The sequence below is a fragment of the Lepisosteus platostomus genome, chromosome 1 (genome assembly GCF_059453375.1).
Source record: "Lepisosteus platostomus isolate fLepPlt1 chromosome 1, fLepPlt1.hap1, whole genome shotgun sequence".
In the NCBI taxonomy this organism is placed as follows: domain Eukaryota; kingdom Metazoa; phylum Chordata; class Actinopteri; order Semionotiformes; family Lepisosteidae; genus Lepisosteus; species Lepisosteus platostomus.
Window position 1 is genome coordinate 51,492,618 of NC_142611.1, and position 16,285 is coordinate 51,508,902.

At 40.1% G+C, this 16,285-nt stretch overlaps 1 protein-coding gene across 1 annotated transcript in view; it reads right to left on the reverse strand.

Annotated features, from left to right (window-relative positions):
- Positions 1-7,826, reverse strand: part of b4galt1l (DP-Gal:betaGlcNAc beta 1,4- galactosyltransferase, polypeptide 1, like) — a 34,558-nt gene extending 26,732 nt beyond the window's left edge. Inside the window, exons 1-2 of the mRNA XM_088631602.1 lie at positions 6,763-7,826; positions 3,256-3,491 (exon numbers count right to left, since the gene is read on the reverse strand). Of these exons, the coding sequence (XP_088487728.1) occupies positions 3,256-3,491; positions 6,763-7,060 (534 nt within the window). The 5' untranslated portion in view covers positions 7,061-7,826. The remainder of the gene's footprint in view (positions 1-3,255; positions 3,492-6,762) is intronic.
- Between the last annotated feature and the right edge of the window lie 8,459 nt (positions 7,827-16,285).

Below are 16,285 nucleotides of genomic sequence, written 5' to 3' on the forward strand. Positions count from 1 at the left end.
AGCGATATAAATGCAGTAACGGTGCCCTGTCACATTTGGGACAGGAATGAAGAAGCATGTGGGAGATTTCGCCAAAGAAGGCAAAGCTAAGATGAGCTCAGGTGTGTGTGTGTGTGGCTTCAGCTACAGGGAAGACAGGAATAAGTTATAGCTCAATCTGAGAATGTGCGCCAGACGAGCACGAGAAACAGATGTGGTCATAGTTTATAAAATCTTCACAAATTCTTTGGAGCACGTAAATGTCAAAAAGAACATGAATGGCATTAGATGTAAATAATGAAATTAGGGCACCCTGTGACTGTAACCTCAGTTTCTTTTGTGTTGCTGCTTTTACAGTTTAGAAAGAACTCAATTCACAATAAGGACATGTAACAACCCCAACATTCTCTTGTGTAGTCCAAGATTAGAGAGAATTGGTGTGTATGGAACTACTGGATAAAGATTCAGTACATTTTTTGTGAAAAAAGAACACATGTAAAGAAAAAGGTGGCTTAGTAGTGTGGCAATGTAGCGTTGAAGCTACACAGAATGATGAATCACAGAACAATGGGACAAAACAAATATCACACTCGACTGAGCCCTTGAAGTTAGACAGGTTTGTTTGGCATGGGATCCTGGAATGGCTGTTTTAATACAGTTAAGGCAGGCTTAGTGCAGCTAACCCACTCAGACAAACTGCTTAAAAAGGCATGCATGTAACATGATAAAAGCCAAAATCAAGCATTCAAAAAAGTGTTCTTCCTCAGACTGTGTAGCAGAAATGCCCCACCTCCATAGACAGAAAGAGTAAAATTACAGAATGAATACTTGGAAAGGATTTAAAAAGAGCCTGCCAGACTTGTTTACTTGTTACAGATCCTAAAAGGTTTATTTTCTCGTTTGTTAAATATCCAGACGTATTTACCTTCTGCCAATAGCATAATGTCATGAGACAAGATTATTGTGGTTCAGCAATTTATAAATAGACTCACTTCTTAAAAAAATGTGAAAATATTATAGAAAGTGTTTGGACCAAAATTGAAAAATTATGCAATTAATACTGATTGATTGTCAGTAATATTTAATGGTATCTACTGTAGTAAACCACCTTTACCACCAATTATCAAGAAACTTATCATCTTATTTATTGAACAGACGTATGTAGATTCACTATGACGTTTAACATCACAGGTTTATTTACAATTAATATTAATAATAATAATTGCTTACACTTATATAGTGCTTTTTTGGACATTCCACTCAAAGCACTTTACAGGTAATGGGGACACCCCTCCACCACCACCAATGTGCAGCCCCACCTGGATGATGCGACGGCAGCCATAGTGCGCCAGAACGCTCACCACACACCAGCTATCAGTGTGGAGGAGAGCAGAGTGATGAAGCCAGCTCATAGAGAGGGATTATTAGGAGGTTATGAGGCCATGAGAGATTTGGCCCGGACGCCGGGGTTACACCCCTACTCTTTTCGAGAAACACCCTGGGATTTTTAATGACCACAGAGAGTCAGGACCTCGGTTTTACGTCTCATCCGAAGGACGGCACCTGTTTACAGTATAGTGTCCCCATCACTATACTGGGGCATTAGGACCCACACCGACCGCAGGGTGAACGCCCCCTGATGGCCCCACTAACACCTCTTCCAGCAGCAACCTTGGTTTTTCCCAGGAGGTCTCCCATCCAGGTACTGACCAGGCTCACACCTGCTGAGCTTCAGTGGGTTGCCAGTTGTGAGTTGCAAGGTGATATGGCTGGCTGGCTGGCTGACAAGGGGGTCTACTGTGAAAGTTACAAGCTAATGTCTGTGACCACTGTTGGAAACAAAACAAGCTGTACACCTCTGACTTATGCTTCACACCAAGTTGCAGATGATGTCTTGTGAGATTCATAAAGCCTGAACAAGCATGCGTCAATTCCCAGTTTCTGGACCCTACATGCCACGTGTAACCTCAGCTCATTTCACAAATGTTCAATGGGGCTAAAGACTAGGTAGAGTCACACTCTCCACTCCCAAGAAAGCCACAGTTGAAAAAGAAGCACAAGGATGTATGCTGTCGACATGCCACTGTCGTCTCTAGAATGTTGTCATGTCAGGATCAGGCCCAGAAAAAGCAGTGAGTGAGATCCCAGGACTTGACCAACGTTGCACCACGCAGTCCTTTATAGACCTTAAACTTGCACCTTCCTCTTGATTTTGGAGAGGTTAGAAACTGTGAATACCCCAGACAGTGAGTGACAGTCTACAACATACTGGGGGCAGAAAGGTGTTGTTCTGTTGATAAGTGCGGCCTTTGGGTTCTTATCCATTTTTCTTCCTTTTTTTTCCCCACTTGATTTAACTCAAAATATTAAATCACCTCATCTCTCTCACTAATGAAGCAATTTTGTGCTCATGCAATTGTTACCCGGATGCTCCAGTCTAATTAGTGAGTAATCAAGTAATCAAAATGATACTACAAACATTTAATTCATATCCAAAATATGAAAATATTCATTTTAGTAAAAAAGCTCTGCGTGTGAATAGGGAATTTTTATGCCCAGGACAGAACAGAGAAAAGCTGTTTAAAGCCATCTTAGTGTCACATGGTTTCCTCTTAGCTTGATAAAACAGGTTTTTAAATGTACGCATGCTTTTGGTTTTCTGTTTTGAACACCATCCTTTGTTAACAGTTCTGGATAAGGCAGCAATAAAACTGTGTTAATTTCACAAGCACGGGCACTGTGACACCAGTGACAAACTTAGGACTATGGAAGTCTGGCTGTATCAGCAACTATAACCAAGTCAAATCTTAAGAAATAACCGACAACAGTATGTAAGACGACCCTTGTAAATGTATATTGAGTATTGGCAGGTCGGCAAAAACTCTACAGTGCAGAAGTTGTCTACCTGTTTTAAAAAAAAAGATTCATGCTTAAGTGCACAGAGCTGAACACTAAGTTAATTTTGCAACTGTTATTCATTCTAAAAGTAACAAACCACTTCATTTCTACTATATTAGGCAGAACTAATTGTTTCGGACTTTTACCCCTCAAAGCCCAACAGCTGGGAGAAAAAGGCCACACACCTTCAAAGGATAGTTCTCGTGCATTCCGGAAACAAAAAATACACAGGAGGCTCTGCACTTTTTTTAACAACACAAAACGAGGAATGCAAAATGCCAATGCAACAACATTTGAATGGAATGCAAAAACAGCAACAACATACCAGAGCTGTCACCTGCCTTTCGATGACACCATTCTGTCGAAGTGGATTCTTACCTGGTTTATCACATACACCCCGTAGTCGAGCTGCTGCCTCTGGAGAATGGGATGCAGGTAGTACAACCAGAACTTCAGGTGCTCTTCACGCTTGCGGAATGGAATAATAAAGGCCACTTTCTGCCGGGCTATGCAGTCCTTTGGCATGTATCGGCCACCATCTCTGAGCTCGGGGTTTTCTAACTCGATCTGTTTCAAGCCCACGGGCTGAGAAAACTCTATTCTCAAGGGACCCACTGCAGAGAACAACAACAAAAAAAAAAACATTCTGTGTCAATTCAGGAAACTATATGTCTTTGAATTGCATACATATCGATACATCCATCCATTTTCTAATTGCTTCATCCAATCTGGGGTCGTGGGGGAGTTGGAGTCTATCCCGGCAAGCAACAAGCCGGGGTACACGTTAGACGGGATGCACAAGACAAACACAGAGAAGCTAACACCCAGGGCCAATTTTCCCACAAGCCAATTAACCCAACAGTATGTCTTTGGACTGTGGGAGGAAACTGGAGCACCTGGAGGGAACCCACTCAAACATGGGGAGAACATCCAAACCCCACACAGAGAGCGCCCCAGGTCCAGAACTGCACTCATTCAACTCAGGGCCCCAGCGCTGCGAGGCAGCAATGTTAACAGCTGTGCCACTGTGCCACCAAAACTGGTAACTTAGTTAAAGCAATTATACGGAAAATTATATCTGCATTTTCCTAGAGTTCTAGAACTTTCTAGAGCAAACAACTTCTTATGCTTCCCATTATGTGAAACTGCCTTGTAAACATATTCACCATTTCCAATGATTAACATTGTTTGAGTGCACATTTCACTCATCCTTAGAAATCTGTTCAAAATACGGCCACCTAACCTACTGCACCAAAACACTGCAAACCAAAAAGCCAAAACGAACGACAGTCGCAGAATCTAAAAATTATATCAGAATCAGGATCTATGCGTCACTTAAAGGATAGTTCACCTAGCTTTAAAAACTAAAATTGTTCTTTGGAAAGACACCGTAAGTACTGGACACATACATAGCACATGCTATGGGATATTTGGATTTTCATATGGCATTTAATAACATTTCTCACAAAAAAGTAATTCATAAATTATGGGTGGTAAGTATGTTTGGAAAAGTAACAAAATACAAATAAGATGTAAATGATCAAACTGAGGCAATGTGCTTAAATGTGTACCACAGAAATCAGTCTTAGAAGCACTGCTCTTTTCTTTAACATTATATCAATGATCTAGAGCCTGGTACTGTATAAGCGGTAAACTAGCTCAGTTTAGGACTACCACTGCCAAAACAGCTATTGAAATTCAAAAGCATTCGATTAGATAAGAGAAATTACGTAAGAGAAAGATTAGATCAAATTCAAGATTGGGCCAACACCTGGAAATAAAAACATAAACTATACAAATACAAAATACTGAATACAAAATCAGAAATGCTGAACTAGAAGACGTTACTAATGAAAAAGACTTGGGACTGCATGTTCACACGAAATTTACGCTTCAAAACAGTGTGGAAAAGCAATCAAAAAAGTAAAATGAAAGGCATGTCACATAAACGATGTCGCACAAGGATTAATAGTGTAGAATTTTAAAACAAGGGATGTTGTCTTAAAATTGTACAACACACTAGTAAAACCTCATTTGGAATATTATGTACAATTTTGGTTACCACATTTTAGAAACGATATTGCTGCTCTGAAATAAGTCAAGAGTCATGCATTTATGAAAACTACAGGACTGGAAAAACACCTGTCTAATGACGTTTAATGTAAGGCAGTCCATAGTTTTACATGTAGGTAGAAAACAGAAACTAAATACAAAATGGGAACTAGAAGAGGCTTATGAATAAGACTCAGGTATCTGATGTCAACATATCATTTTCAACATCTACACAATGTAGGGAAAGAGAAATGTTAAGGGTTTGTTAAAGGCATAGAATTTAAATACAGGGATGTTATGGTAAAACTGGACAATGCACTATTACAGTCTCATTTAGAGTCTTTACTCATTTAACGAGTACAGTTTTGGCCACAATGTTAGAAAAAAAGATACTGCTGCTCTGGTGACAGAGTACTGGCACAGGTTAATATAAAGAAAGTGCATTATTGTTCCTCTGATCTGATTAATTGTCCCCAAGGTTTCTAGAGTTTAATTTTTTTGATTAACCACTTAATCACTGACACTACCATTGACCTGAACAAAAGTTCTGATTAAATTGATTGCTTTTTAAGGATATTTTGAGCCTCAGGCTCAAATGCAAGATAACTGGTCCCATACATATAGTATGGCAACATGTTTTATCTTTGTGTGTTGATTTTGTGTGCGAGTCTCTAGGCTAGAGACTAGGCAAGATCAAAAACTATTGCCTACTTACTTTCAAATGAAACATTTCAAGTAATGTTTTAAGTATCTGAACAGCCTTTTATATGGAGTCCATGAGCAAACCACAATTTTCTCCAACCCGAGAAACAGGTTTTGTCCCAGGCAAAACTTATTAATTATGTGCATTGCCTTTATCACCAAATACAAGACCCTAAACTGCATAGTCTTTTATAGAGTTAGACAGAATTAAAGATTTAGCTTCCATACTAACTGTATCATTTGAAGATAATCATTGGCTTATTTTGTTATTCTTACTTGTTTTGCTGGTATTATAATTATAGTTATCACACAGTATACTTGATATGACAAAGATAAATCAGATTCATACAGCACATTTCATCCCCAAGGATCCCAAAGCAATTTAGAAACAAGAGGGAACAGATTCATTCCCCACTGAAATGCAGCTCCAATCTGTGTGACCTGCCAAAGCTATGATACAAGCAGCCCCACTACACAGCAGATCAGGCTGAGAAGAGAGAAATTACATCTCCATCTGGATTCAAGAACAGCTTCCAGCAGACCAGATAGTCAAAGTTCAAAGGAACGTTTAGCCAGGACACCAGGCTCTCACTCTGCAGTTCCAGACAGCACCATATGGAAATGTGCTTTAGTCACCTAGAGGACAGGATTTTTCCACTTTTCAACTTCTCATCTGAGGGAAGGTAGCTCCTACAGCACAGGGTGCCCACTCCCTATACTGGGGGAGAATGTAGGAGAATCCCTCTTCTCTCTCAGAAATTCTGACCTGGGGGGACGACTGAGACCTGAGACCTAGGTGTAATGATGCTGGTGTAATTAATTCTAGTTCTGACAAGAAAGGGCTTTCTGAATACCTTTTGAATATTTTGAAGCACTATCAGGAAAATATATGCTATGCTATGTATATTTAAGTAAACCGCATCTGAGAATTCTTAGCCAATCCCTTAATTATGAAATGCCACGGCTTCAAAGTGAACTGCCACACAACAGTAATTTCAAAGTGTTTCACCAGACATGTTTAGAACGGATGGAGTTCTTCACCCCAGACACCAAAAATAAAGCTCTAGTACCTAGACGCAGTCTAATGACAATACAACATAAATAAGATTTGCGCCAAAGTATTGTACTTACCTAGAAGAGGTGAAGTTTCGGGACATTGCTCAAGGTCTTTGGCTTTCACTGTTGGCGACCTTGCTCCAGGAGGTTGTCGTTCAGAAAGGTTTGACGTTAAATTCGCTTCAGAACGGCTTAGAGCTGAGGTGCTATAGGTGTTCTGCTGCTGGTTTTGGGCAAACGAGTTACGAAAGACGTCTAAAGTATTTAAATAATAGAGAAGGGTGACCGAGAGATGGACAGCGCAAAGGAACACCACAAGTGTGCAAGTTTTTTGGAGAGCTCTTCCGGGTAAAGTGGGATTTGGATCAGGCATTCTAATCAGATTGACGAAAAGTTTAAAGCGATATTAAAAAGTAACCATTTAAAAAATATGTACAGCTAGTACTGTTATAATTTTTGGATGCGTTATCCCCGCTGACTTGCGTCACTTATCTTGTCGGATCTAATAAGAAAGATCGTCGTTCTCGGCAAGCAGTTTCCCCCAGAAACAACTCCTGAAAATCTGACAGCCGCAACACAAATGTAAAAAAAAAGTATCAGGAAAAAAACGAAATGAACTGAAGACGCTGGGATTTTTAGTCGCTGTAATTATCAAGGTTGAATCAAATTCACCGCTGGATCAACTTGTATAACTGTTACTCTTTTCTTTCCAGAAGACCACCACGTCCTCCCTTACCTAGATCTTTAACTTCATCAGTCAGTCTCAGTAATCTCATTTAACGGGTAATTTTCCTGAAGAGATGCATCCTCGCGAACTTCTGACTTGGAAGCCACGATCAAGACCGTTTGTCAGTTTATTAGAAGTACGCAAATGTCCAGGCTACACTGTACCCCATGTTTCTCTCAGGCTGTGACTGGCTTCTTCCGGGCGGAGGGCGCAAAGAGAACTCGCAGAAGCCTGATGCTTACAGTCTGACGTGCATGGTTTAGGCGTGGTAACTAGAAGAAACCGGAAAGATAATCGTAATGCGCGCTACAGTATTAGGGTTTGGAAATTAGGTAAATTAGGTAAATTAGGGATTTGGTTAGGTTCAGGGTCTGTGGTGGGTGTACCGGGTTTCGATTTCTAATCCGCGCCGACATAGTTGTAGTTACAGACTCGGGGCACCTGGAAGCCAGTGAGTCCCGGACGACAGTTATGGCTATAAACAGCACAAGCGCATCTGGAACTGAAGTTGAACATGTCTTAGTTGATTTCCGAGTGATCTTCTAAGATACATCGTGCTAGCACCGCATCTTGAAGAGAAACGTGTTTGCATTCTTTTCCTACAAACCAGAGACCAGTTTTCTACGTTTTCTGGGGTTGCTACCTGAGCCTATAATCTCTTGAGACATTTTGTGAGGATTTTAAAATTGTCAAGAAAACGAAAATAAGTTAACTTGTAAATTGAGCGCTAAACCTTTTCTTAATATTTTTGCTTAATTAACATGTAGAGACTAACTACATAAAAGTCTTTATGTATGTTTATAAATTTAGAAAATTTAATATTTTTGTATGAATCTGCTAATAATGCATAACTCAATTTACAATGTCTTCATGCTAAATTTTACAGCCTGCATTAACTCAGTAATCAGATGTGAACTGTTCGTTTTACAGATTAACATTAGATTAGTAATCAATTCCAATTACGATTGTACTTTTCAATAAAAATAACGTTTTTAAAAAAATATATGGAAAACTGCATTTTATTAAGTTAAAATAGATGTTTTCACATTCAAGGGATACTCTTATATTACCAGGCCTCACATAACAATTAAGCAGTAATATCAATTTAGTAAATGTTTATCATTCACTTTACAGGTTAATTTAGTTCTGTGTCAGCAACTTCAAGATAAGATCAACTTTATCATACCCTAGCAGCACCTTAATTGGTTTATACTGTGACAATTGCATTTATCCTTGGCACTTTGTGTGTGTGTTAATTGCTTAAATAGATCATATGAATCTACGAATTGAAGGGACCGTATGAATATTTGTTTGTATTTGATCTACATTTGGGAACCCTTAAACATTTGTTAGAGGGAACAAGTTGATTTTCATAATTAACAATATGAAAAGATTCAGATATAAGTTTTCCCCCTGTTGTATCATGAATTGTTCAAACATTGTCTGCCAGGAGGAGAACTGGTTCACTCTCATTGCCTTCATTGCTCTTTGGACAAGATGGGTGATTTTTGTTTTTCTTAATTGGACTGATAAATGACCAAGTCACACTGTTATACCATAACAAATAGAAATCTCTATTGCAGCATTGTAAAAGAGGAGCATTATTTTCTGTTCATCTCCAAACACTCTTAATCTTTGCAAAAAAAATTCAAACTCTGGTGAACTCTGGAGCAAACCCTCTCAACCTGAGTATCTTAACTTTAGTATCCTGTCCTGTTCAAGGATTTATCTATATTCACAGGTTTGTTTTGGTTAGTGTTCAGTTTCATCACCGGAGCTCTTATAAAGGCCCCTGTGAATCATAGAACTTGATGACCATCAATAAAGTGAAAGAAAATAAAATGTTAATGTCCCAGGTTGTGCAAATTTCCCATACAGTCAAAGGCGGCAAAGCAGCACCACCTAGTGGTATATTTTGTATAAAAGCTCTTTTCGGTCGCTTTGTCTTCTCAGTAAATCTCTTCTAAGTAGCTGGACTGGACTGTCAGTTGTGTTACCATTTATTGAACAGCAGAAGTTTCTCCATTAGTGCTTATTGCGAAACCGTTATTATACACTTTAGACTAGAATGGATCATAGGCCTGTGTGCTAAGGGTTTTCCCCTGTAGGTGGAAATCAAGTGCAGTAGCTTTAGGCTGGATTGTGCTTTTCCTGAGGATCTGAGAGAAGAAACCCTCCCATGCATGTGGCCACTAAATTAAGAAGGCAACCGCTGCTACAAAATGGGAGACTGGGAATGTTAATGGTCATTGTTCTGGTCTTTATCTCCACATGTATGAAAGTAAAGTTAATATCTAGGATAATTTATTTTCTAATTGGGATAACCTGTGGAAGTAGTGTCACTCAGAGTCGACCCAGAAAAAAGTGCTTTATGTCTGTATACTGTCTTGTTCTGTCCCATTCATCCCTCAGTACCAGGACAAGCTTGTGCCTGTGCCCTAGTTGCCACAAATCATCCCACAGATCAGTAGATGTTCGATATTGCTCAGGTGATTAGTCAAAATGATACAAATAACATTTTATCGATATCCTAAATCTGTATACTGTATCTTATTTTTCTAAAAACATACAGTTTTGTGCAAACATTTAGGCACCCCTGGTTAAATTATGTTTCATTTAATCTCTACGTGAACAAGAGGTGACATGACCTCTGCATGGTACTAAGTGAAACCCAACAGCTTTCTGTAAACTGTAATGCAAAAGTATGATTTATTATTTAATATTTATTGAAAAAATAAAAAAGTGAATGTGACCGATGCAAAAGTCTGGACACCCTCACAGTTGATTCATTACTAGGTTTTTAATTTGTGTTTTTCAAAGGCCCCAAAACTTGAATGACTCGCTAGGCCTTAAATTGAGCCAGGTGAAGAATTCCATGGTTGAACAAATACTCTGACCCTTCTAAGCTCTCAGGTTGTGATTTCTGTTCTGCTTGCTTTCAACAACCATGGGCTCCTCTAAGCGGCTGTCTGAGGGCTTGAAGATAAAGATAATTCACTCTTACAAAGCAGAGGAAGGCTATAAAATGGTGTCTAAATGCTTCCAGCTGGAAATTTCAACTGTCAGAAACACCATTGACACATGAAAGTTAAAGGAAAAGTAAAGTCAAGGCAAGATCTAGGAGACCCAGAAAAATCTGATAGAACTGCCTGAAAACTGGGCAGATCTGCAAAGCAGAACCCAGAGATCACTGCAATATCTGTATATTATTGAAAATCTGTGGGGAGATCTCAAGCATGCAGTGCATGCAAGACCTAAGAATAGTTCTGAGCCAGAAGAGTTCCTCAAGCAAGAGTAGGAAAAACTCCAAAAGCAAAAATAGAAATACTCTTTTCTCACTACAGAAAAGGTTTGGATGCTCTGATTTCTGCCAATGGAGGTGTTACTAAGTACACACTGACAGAGTACACAGACTTTCGCACGTCAGATTCACTGTTTTTTCTTGCTTTGAATATCTACAAAACTGTTTGTACCACACAGAATTTGGGTCAGCTTCTTTTCACTTAGAGATTCATTAAAACTTACAATTTGACCCGGGGTGCCCACACTTTTGCACTCAACTGTAATTGCACAAAAGAGCATTAGGTTTTTTTTCCCAGTAAATGTGGCTGCTATATTAATACAATTACCTTATTGCAGCAGCAGAGGGAGCAATATGATGGAAATACTGAAACAGAACTACTATACTGTTTTGTACATTTTATCAATAATAACTTACCAAATGTACTCTTGGTTCAGGAATTCTCAGTCCTAATCCTGGAGGTCCACTGAACTGTTGATATTTGCTATAATTTCTTATAAATGCTGTAGATTGAAGAATACACAAGTGCAGTTGTGAGACCCTGGCTTTTAAGTAAAATAAAAACTGTATATTTTCTGCTGGCCCCTCTAATACCTCTTCTAGCAGCAACCAGGCTCACACCTGCTGAGCTTCAGTGGGTTGTCAATTGTGAGTTGCAGGGTGATATGGCTGTTGGTACATACACATTGAACCAGGTTACAGTAAAATAACACAAAGAAATTAGCCTATCCTTTACAAACTAATTGGAATCTGTTATCATTATTCATTCAGTCTTTAACCATAGGAAAAGAGTACTGTACCAAGCCTACTGTAGCCAGGTATGTGATCATGTAAAATACACTGTTTAATTTTTTTGTAGTAAACTTCACAAAGTATTGTTATAATTCATAATAACCCCTTGCATTTTTTTGGTGCTGTTCAAAAAGCAGGGTAGATTTTGCAGGCCCAGGGAGGAATTTTACTAGTGTTTTAATATTCGTACTATTATGAACAGCAGAAAGAATAGTCAACACCCTGGTATAACATCTAATCTAAAGGATAGCACTCCCTACAGTAGAGTGTACAGTACAGTCAGTGATCTGGCAGTTGTTGTAACTGAGATGTATATTTGGCATATCATGAGGTGACTGTTTACTGTGTATACACACCCTGATGGTTGTGCCTCTTATAATATTTCATTTCATTTGAATATTTAATTTGATTCTGATCTTTAACCGCATCTCAGTTCTGAAAAGTAAGGAACATCTGCATGGTGTTTATTAGAAATTTAGACACATAATGTGAAAACAATATTTTCTGAAATTATTTTACTTAATATCCACAGATAATACAATTTTGTCTCATTTATTGCAGTCTCTAAATTGTACATTTCTTTTGGAATTAAGTACATACTGTATATATTCATATGTACAGTATGTTCTGTATGTCACAAGGAAAAATGAACAGGTTGCGTATTTGGTGATCATACCCAGGTCTCTGAAGAAGTATGGCTCATCACCGGCAGAGTTTTGAAAACATAAAGTTCCTTCTTTTTCTGCAAATGTTGAGCTCTTCACTCCGAAACCTTTCACCATCTGGTCCATCTGGAAAGGCTCCAGTACTTATTGCTGATCTTTCAGCTGCAGAGCTTTGCTACAGTCTTCATCCATCTGCAGTCTGCAGAACCTCCAAGAAAAGGAATTGCTGTGGTATCTGCCGTGAAGCTGCTTTCCTCCCCCCCCCCCCACAATTCCCTCTAATCCAGACTGCCAGTGATGTTCTGTCATTTGGACTGCACACTTTGCTCCAAGGGTATTTCAGGCACCTCCTCCGTATTGTCATCAACCCTTGCCAGCCACCTTTGCAAAGCTTCACTCAAAGGCATAGTGACGGCTGAGTCACCAATGCGGTGAAGTTAAAGGACTCGAGACTCCACCATCTTTAAGTGCGGTGCTCCCCAACCAACTGCAGCTTCTGCAATTTCCATGACCTTCCTTTGGCAGGTTCACTCGTGGCCTTTCAGAGGCTGTCCTCATTTTCACATTGCACAAGGGGCAAAAGGCACGAAGAAAGCTGAGGAAGGAGAGGTGATGCAAAGGCCCCTTTTCACCTAGGCCCAGTGTTCTCCTAGCCCGCCAGATTATTACTCCAGGTGCTGGAAAGGAAGGGCAGTAGGTGCCGGAAATCCCTCAGCATTGCTATGGCTTCATCCTGGAATCGCTGTCTTCCACTTGGGTGCCAGTCAAGGTTGCTCTCTTGCTGCTGATTCAGACACACACTGAATCTCTCTGTCTTCCCCATGGCCCCTCCCTCCCTTCTGTTTTCTCTCTCCTTCTCTAAATAATTGTTGAAAGGTTTGGCTTCAGCCTGCATTGCTTCCTGCTTCAGACACCAATATAGCACTAACATACGTCAACAAAGCTCTAGAAATAAAGCAGACAAAAGCACATTAAGTGAGGGTTCCAGCTTGCATTCAGTCTATTAGTAAAAATTTCCCCAAGATACCGCTTAGCTCAGTAAGGCACCCTGGGTCCCTACATACTCTCTCTGTGCATATTCTGTGCAGGGGCACACACACGCACAGTCACAGACACAGATACACAAACAAGCACCCACACAGACTCTCCCACATACTCTCTCTCAACCCCTGCAGAGGCACACACACTCACACACAGACTTCCACATAAACTTCCTTAACCCCTGCAGGGGCACACATGTACACTCACAGACACAGATACACAAACACGCACCCACACAGACTCTTCCACATACTCTCTCAACCCCTGCAGGGAAACACACACACACAGACACACAAACACTTACACACACAGACTCTCCCACATACTCTCTCTCTCAAGCCCTGCAGAGACACACACGCACACTCACAGACATACAAACACTCACACACAGACTCCCCCTCATACTCTCTCTCAAGCCCTGCAGAGACACACACTCACACACAGACTCCCCCTCATACCCTCTCTCAAGCCCTGCAGAGGCACAGACACCCACACTCACAGAAACACAAACAGGCACACACAGACTCCCATACAAACTGTCTCAACCCCTGCAGAGGCACACACACTCACACACAGACTTCCACATAAACTTCCTTAACCCCTGCAGGGGCACACATGCACACTCACAGACACACAGACTCCCCCACATACTCTCTCTCATCCACTGCAGAGACACACACAAACACACACACAGACTCCCCCCAGACACCCCCACAGCCCCTGCAAAGGCACAGACAAGCACAGGTCAAGTGTCTCAGTTAACCAACCATGCCCAAACCTTACTAGCTACAAGATAAAGGCACACAAAAGGAAGAAAAAGTAAACAGAAGGAGGCATGCACAATGTGTTTAATGCAGAACCAAAGATTAACACTAAGAATGATCAACAGCTTTTAGGAAAGGCAGGCCTTGCTTAACCAACATGTTAGTGTTCTTTGAAGAAGCAGCCACAGTAACTCTGAGAACACATAAACCATACAATACGGAATATTTTGATTTTGATTTTCATTATGCTTTTGACAAAGTTCTTCTCAAAAGATTCATTGTGCAATTACTGGCAGTAGGCATTCAGGGTTCTAGTGTTTAGATTGAGAACTGGTTATTGATAGAAAATAGAGATCACAGTACTGATGAGTACTCAAATTCTGGTGATGTAAGACTGGCGCTCTTCCTAATTTAGATCAATGATCTTCTAGATTGTGATATACTTAGTAAAGTAGTCAAATCTATAGATGATACCAAAATAGGAGGATTAGCAAACACTGTAGAAGTAGCAAATCAAATTCAGAAAGATTTAGATAAAATTCAAGACTAGGCAAACACCTGGCAGATGACTCTTAAAGCAAACAAGTGTAGAGTGCATAGGGTAACAAAAATAAACAACAAATACAAAATGTGAAAGGCTGAGCTTGACGAAGCTATTTATGCATTTATGCATATCTTAAAAACATTCAGATATGTAGGATGGTGCAGTGGTTAATATTGCTGCCTCATAGTGCCAGAGCCCTTGGCTCAATTTTGGACCTGGGGTGCTGTCTGTGTGGAGTTTGCATGTTTGCCCCTTGTTCATGTGCATTTCCTCTGTTTGCTCCGATTCCCTCCCACAATCCAAAAACATACCAGTGGCTTTTGGAAAAATTGGCCCTAGGCGTATGCGTGTCTGCTTCTGTGTGCCCTGCAATGGACTGGCCAGGGTTGACCAGGGTTGTTGTCTTGTGCCCATTGCTTGCCAGGAATAGGCTCTGACTCCTCTGCAATCCTGAATTGGAAGAGGTGGTTAGAAAATGGGAGTTTGGACTCAGATATTTATGTTACCATGTCATTAAATCAAATACACATATTATTAATATAATACACAGTCCATATTCTATCTTTAATAGAGTAAATAAAAGGCAAAATGTTAGTATAGATAGTTAAATGTGATACATTTTTAATAAATTGTTGCTATTTTATAATTATACAATGCACTTTTAAGACCTTATTCAGAATATTGTGTATAAGTATGCTCATTACAGTCTAAAAAAGATTAAATCAGACCAGGTACATTCTGGGGCTTAAGTGAAAGTCTTACACTGACAGGCTGAAAGAACTCATCTTTTCTAGTTTGAACAGAGAAAACTACAAGGCTGAAATATAAGTATTCAAAATCCTCACATGTTTTGATAAAGTCAACCCAGTGAAACACAAACCGGGCGACACAAGGAGAAACTGTGTGGAAGTGCATTTGAAACTGAGACTAGGAGGCACAAAGGGTTGTAGGAGTATGGAACACACTACCCAGCCATTATACCTGGCCTGCTGAAGCCTCTGGCTGGATGACAGCCTTGGATCAATTACTTATTAGCTGCCAAACAAAACGGATGGTCTGAAAGGCCTCTCATCTGTAACCTTTACAATAAAAACATACACATACAGTATACATACACATCCACATCCTCAGATGCATAAACACATCTTCTAAAAACCGGCCTTTGTCTCAATCTCCTTTGCAAGTACAATCCACTAGCCCTGTGGAATTCACCTGCAATAAAGTTCACAATCCTCTGGCATCATGGCACACTGTTCATAAGAAAGTGCTATGGTTCACCCGTACTCTTTGTCTGTCTCAAGTACTACATCAAGAGAGGGGGACTACGAAAATCTTTTATATTCATTTGATTTAAAAAGATGTGGAATTGTGGTACCATGGCGACATAGTGAGTACTGCTTCACAGATCTTATGTCCTGTGGCCAATCTGGACAGAGACACCTTCAGTGTGGCGCTTGCATGTTCTCTTCCTGTTTATGTAGGTTTTTGCTGGGTGCAGTGGTTTCCAAGCATCTAACAAGGACAGTTATGCTAGTCAGGGAACTGGAGTCTCTAAACTGTTCCTATGTGGATACTTTGTAGACCTTGCAAGGGACTTGAATCATATGTATGACGCTTTCGGTTCTCAAAATCTCCGCTGCAGCCGTGTTCCTAAGAAGAACTTTAACAAACACAGGTCTTTCCACAGTCTTCATTGTTCAGTGTTTGTTGACTTATTTCTGTGAGCATGAATTTGCGTATTTTGCTGTAGCCCAAGACCCTACT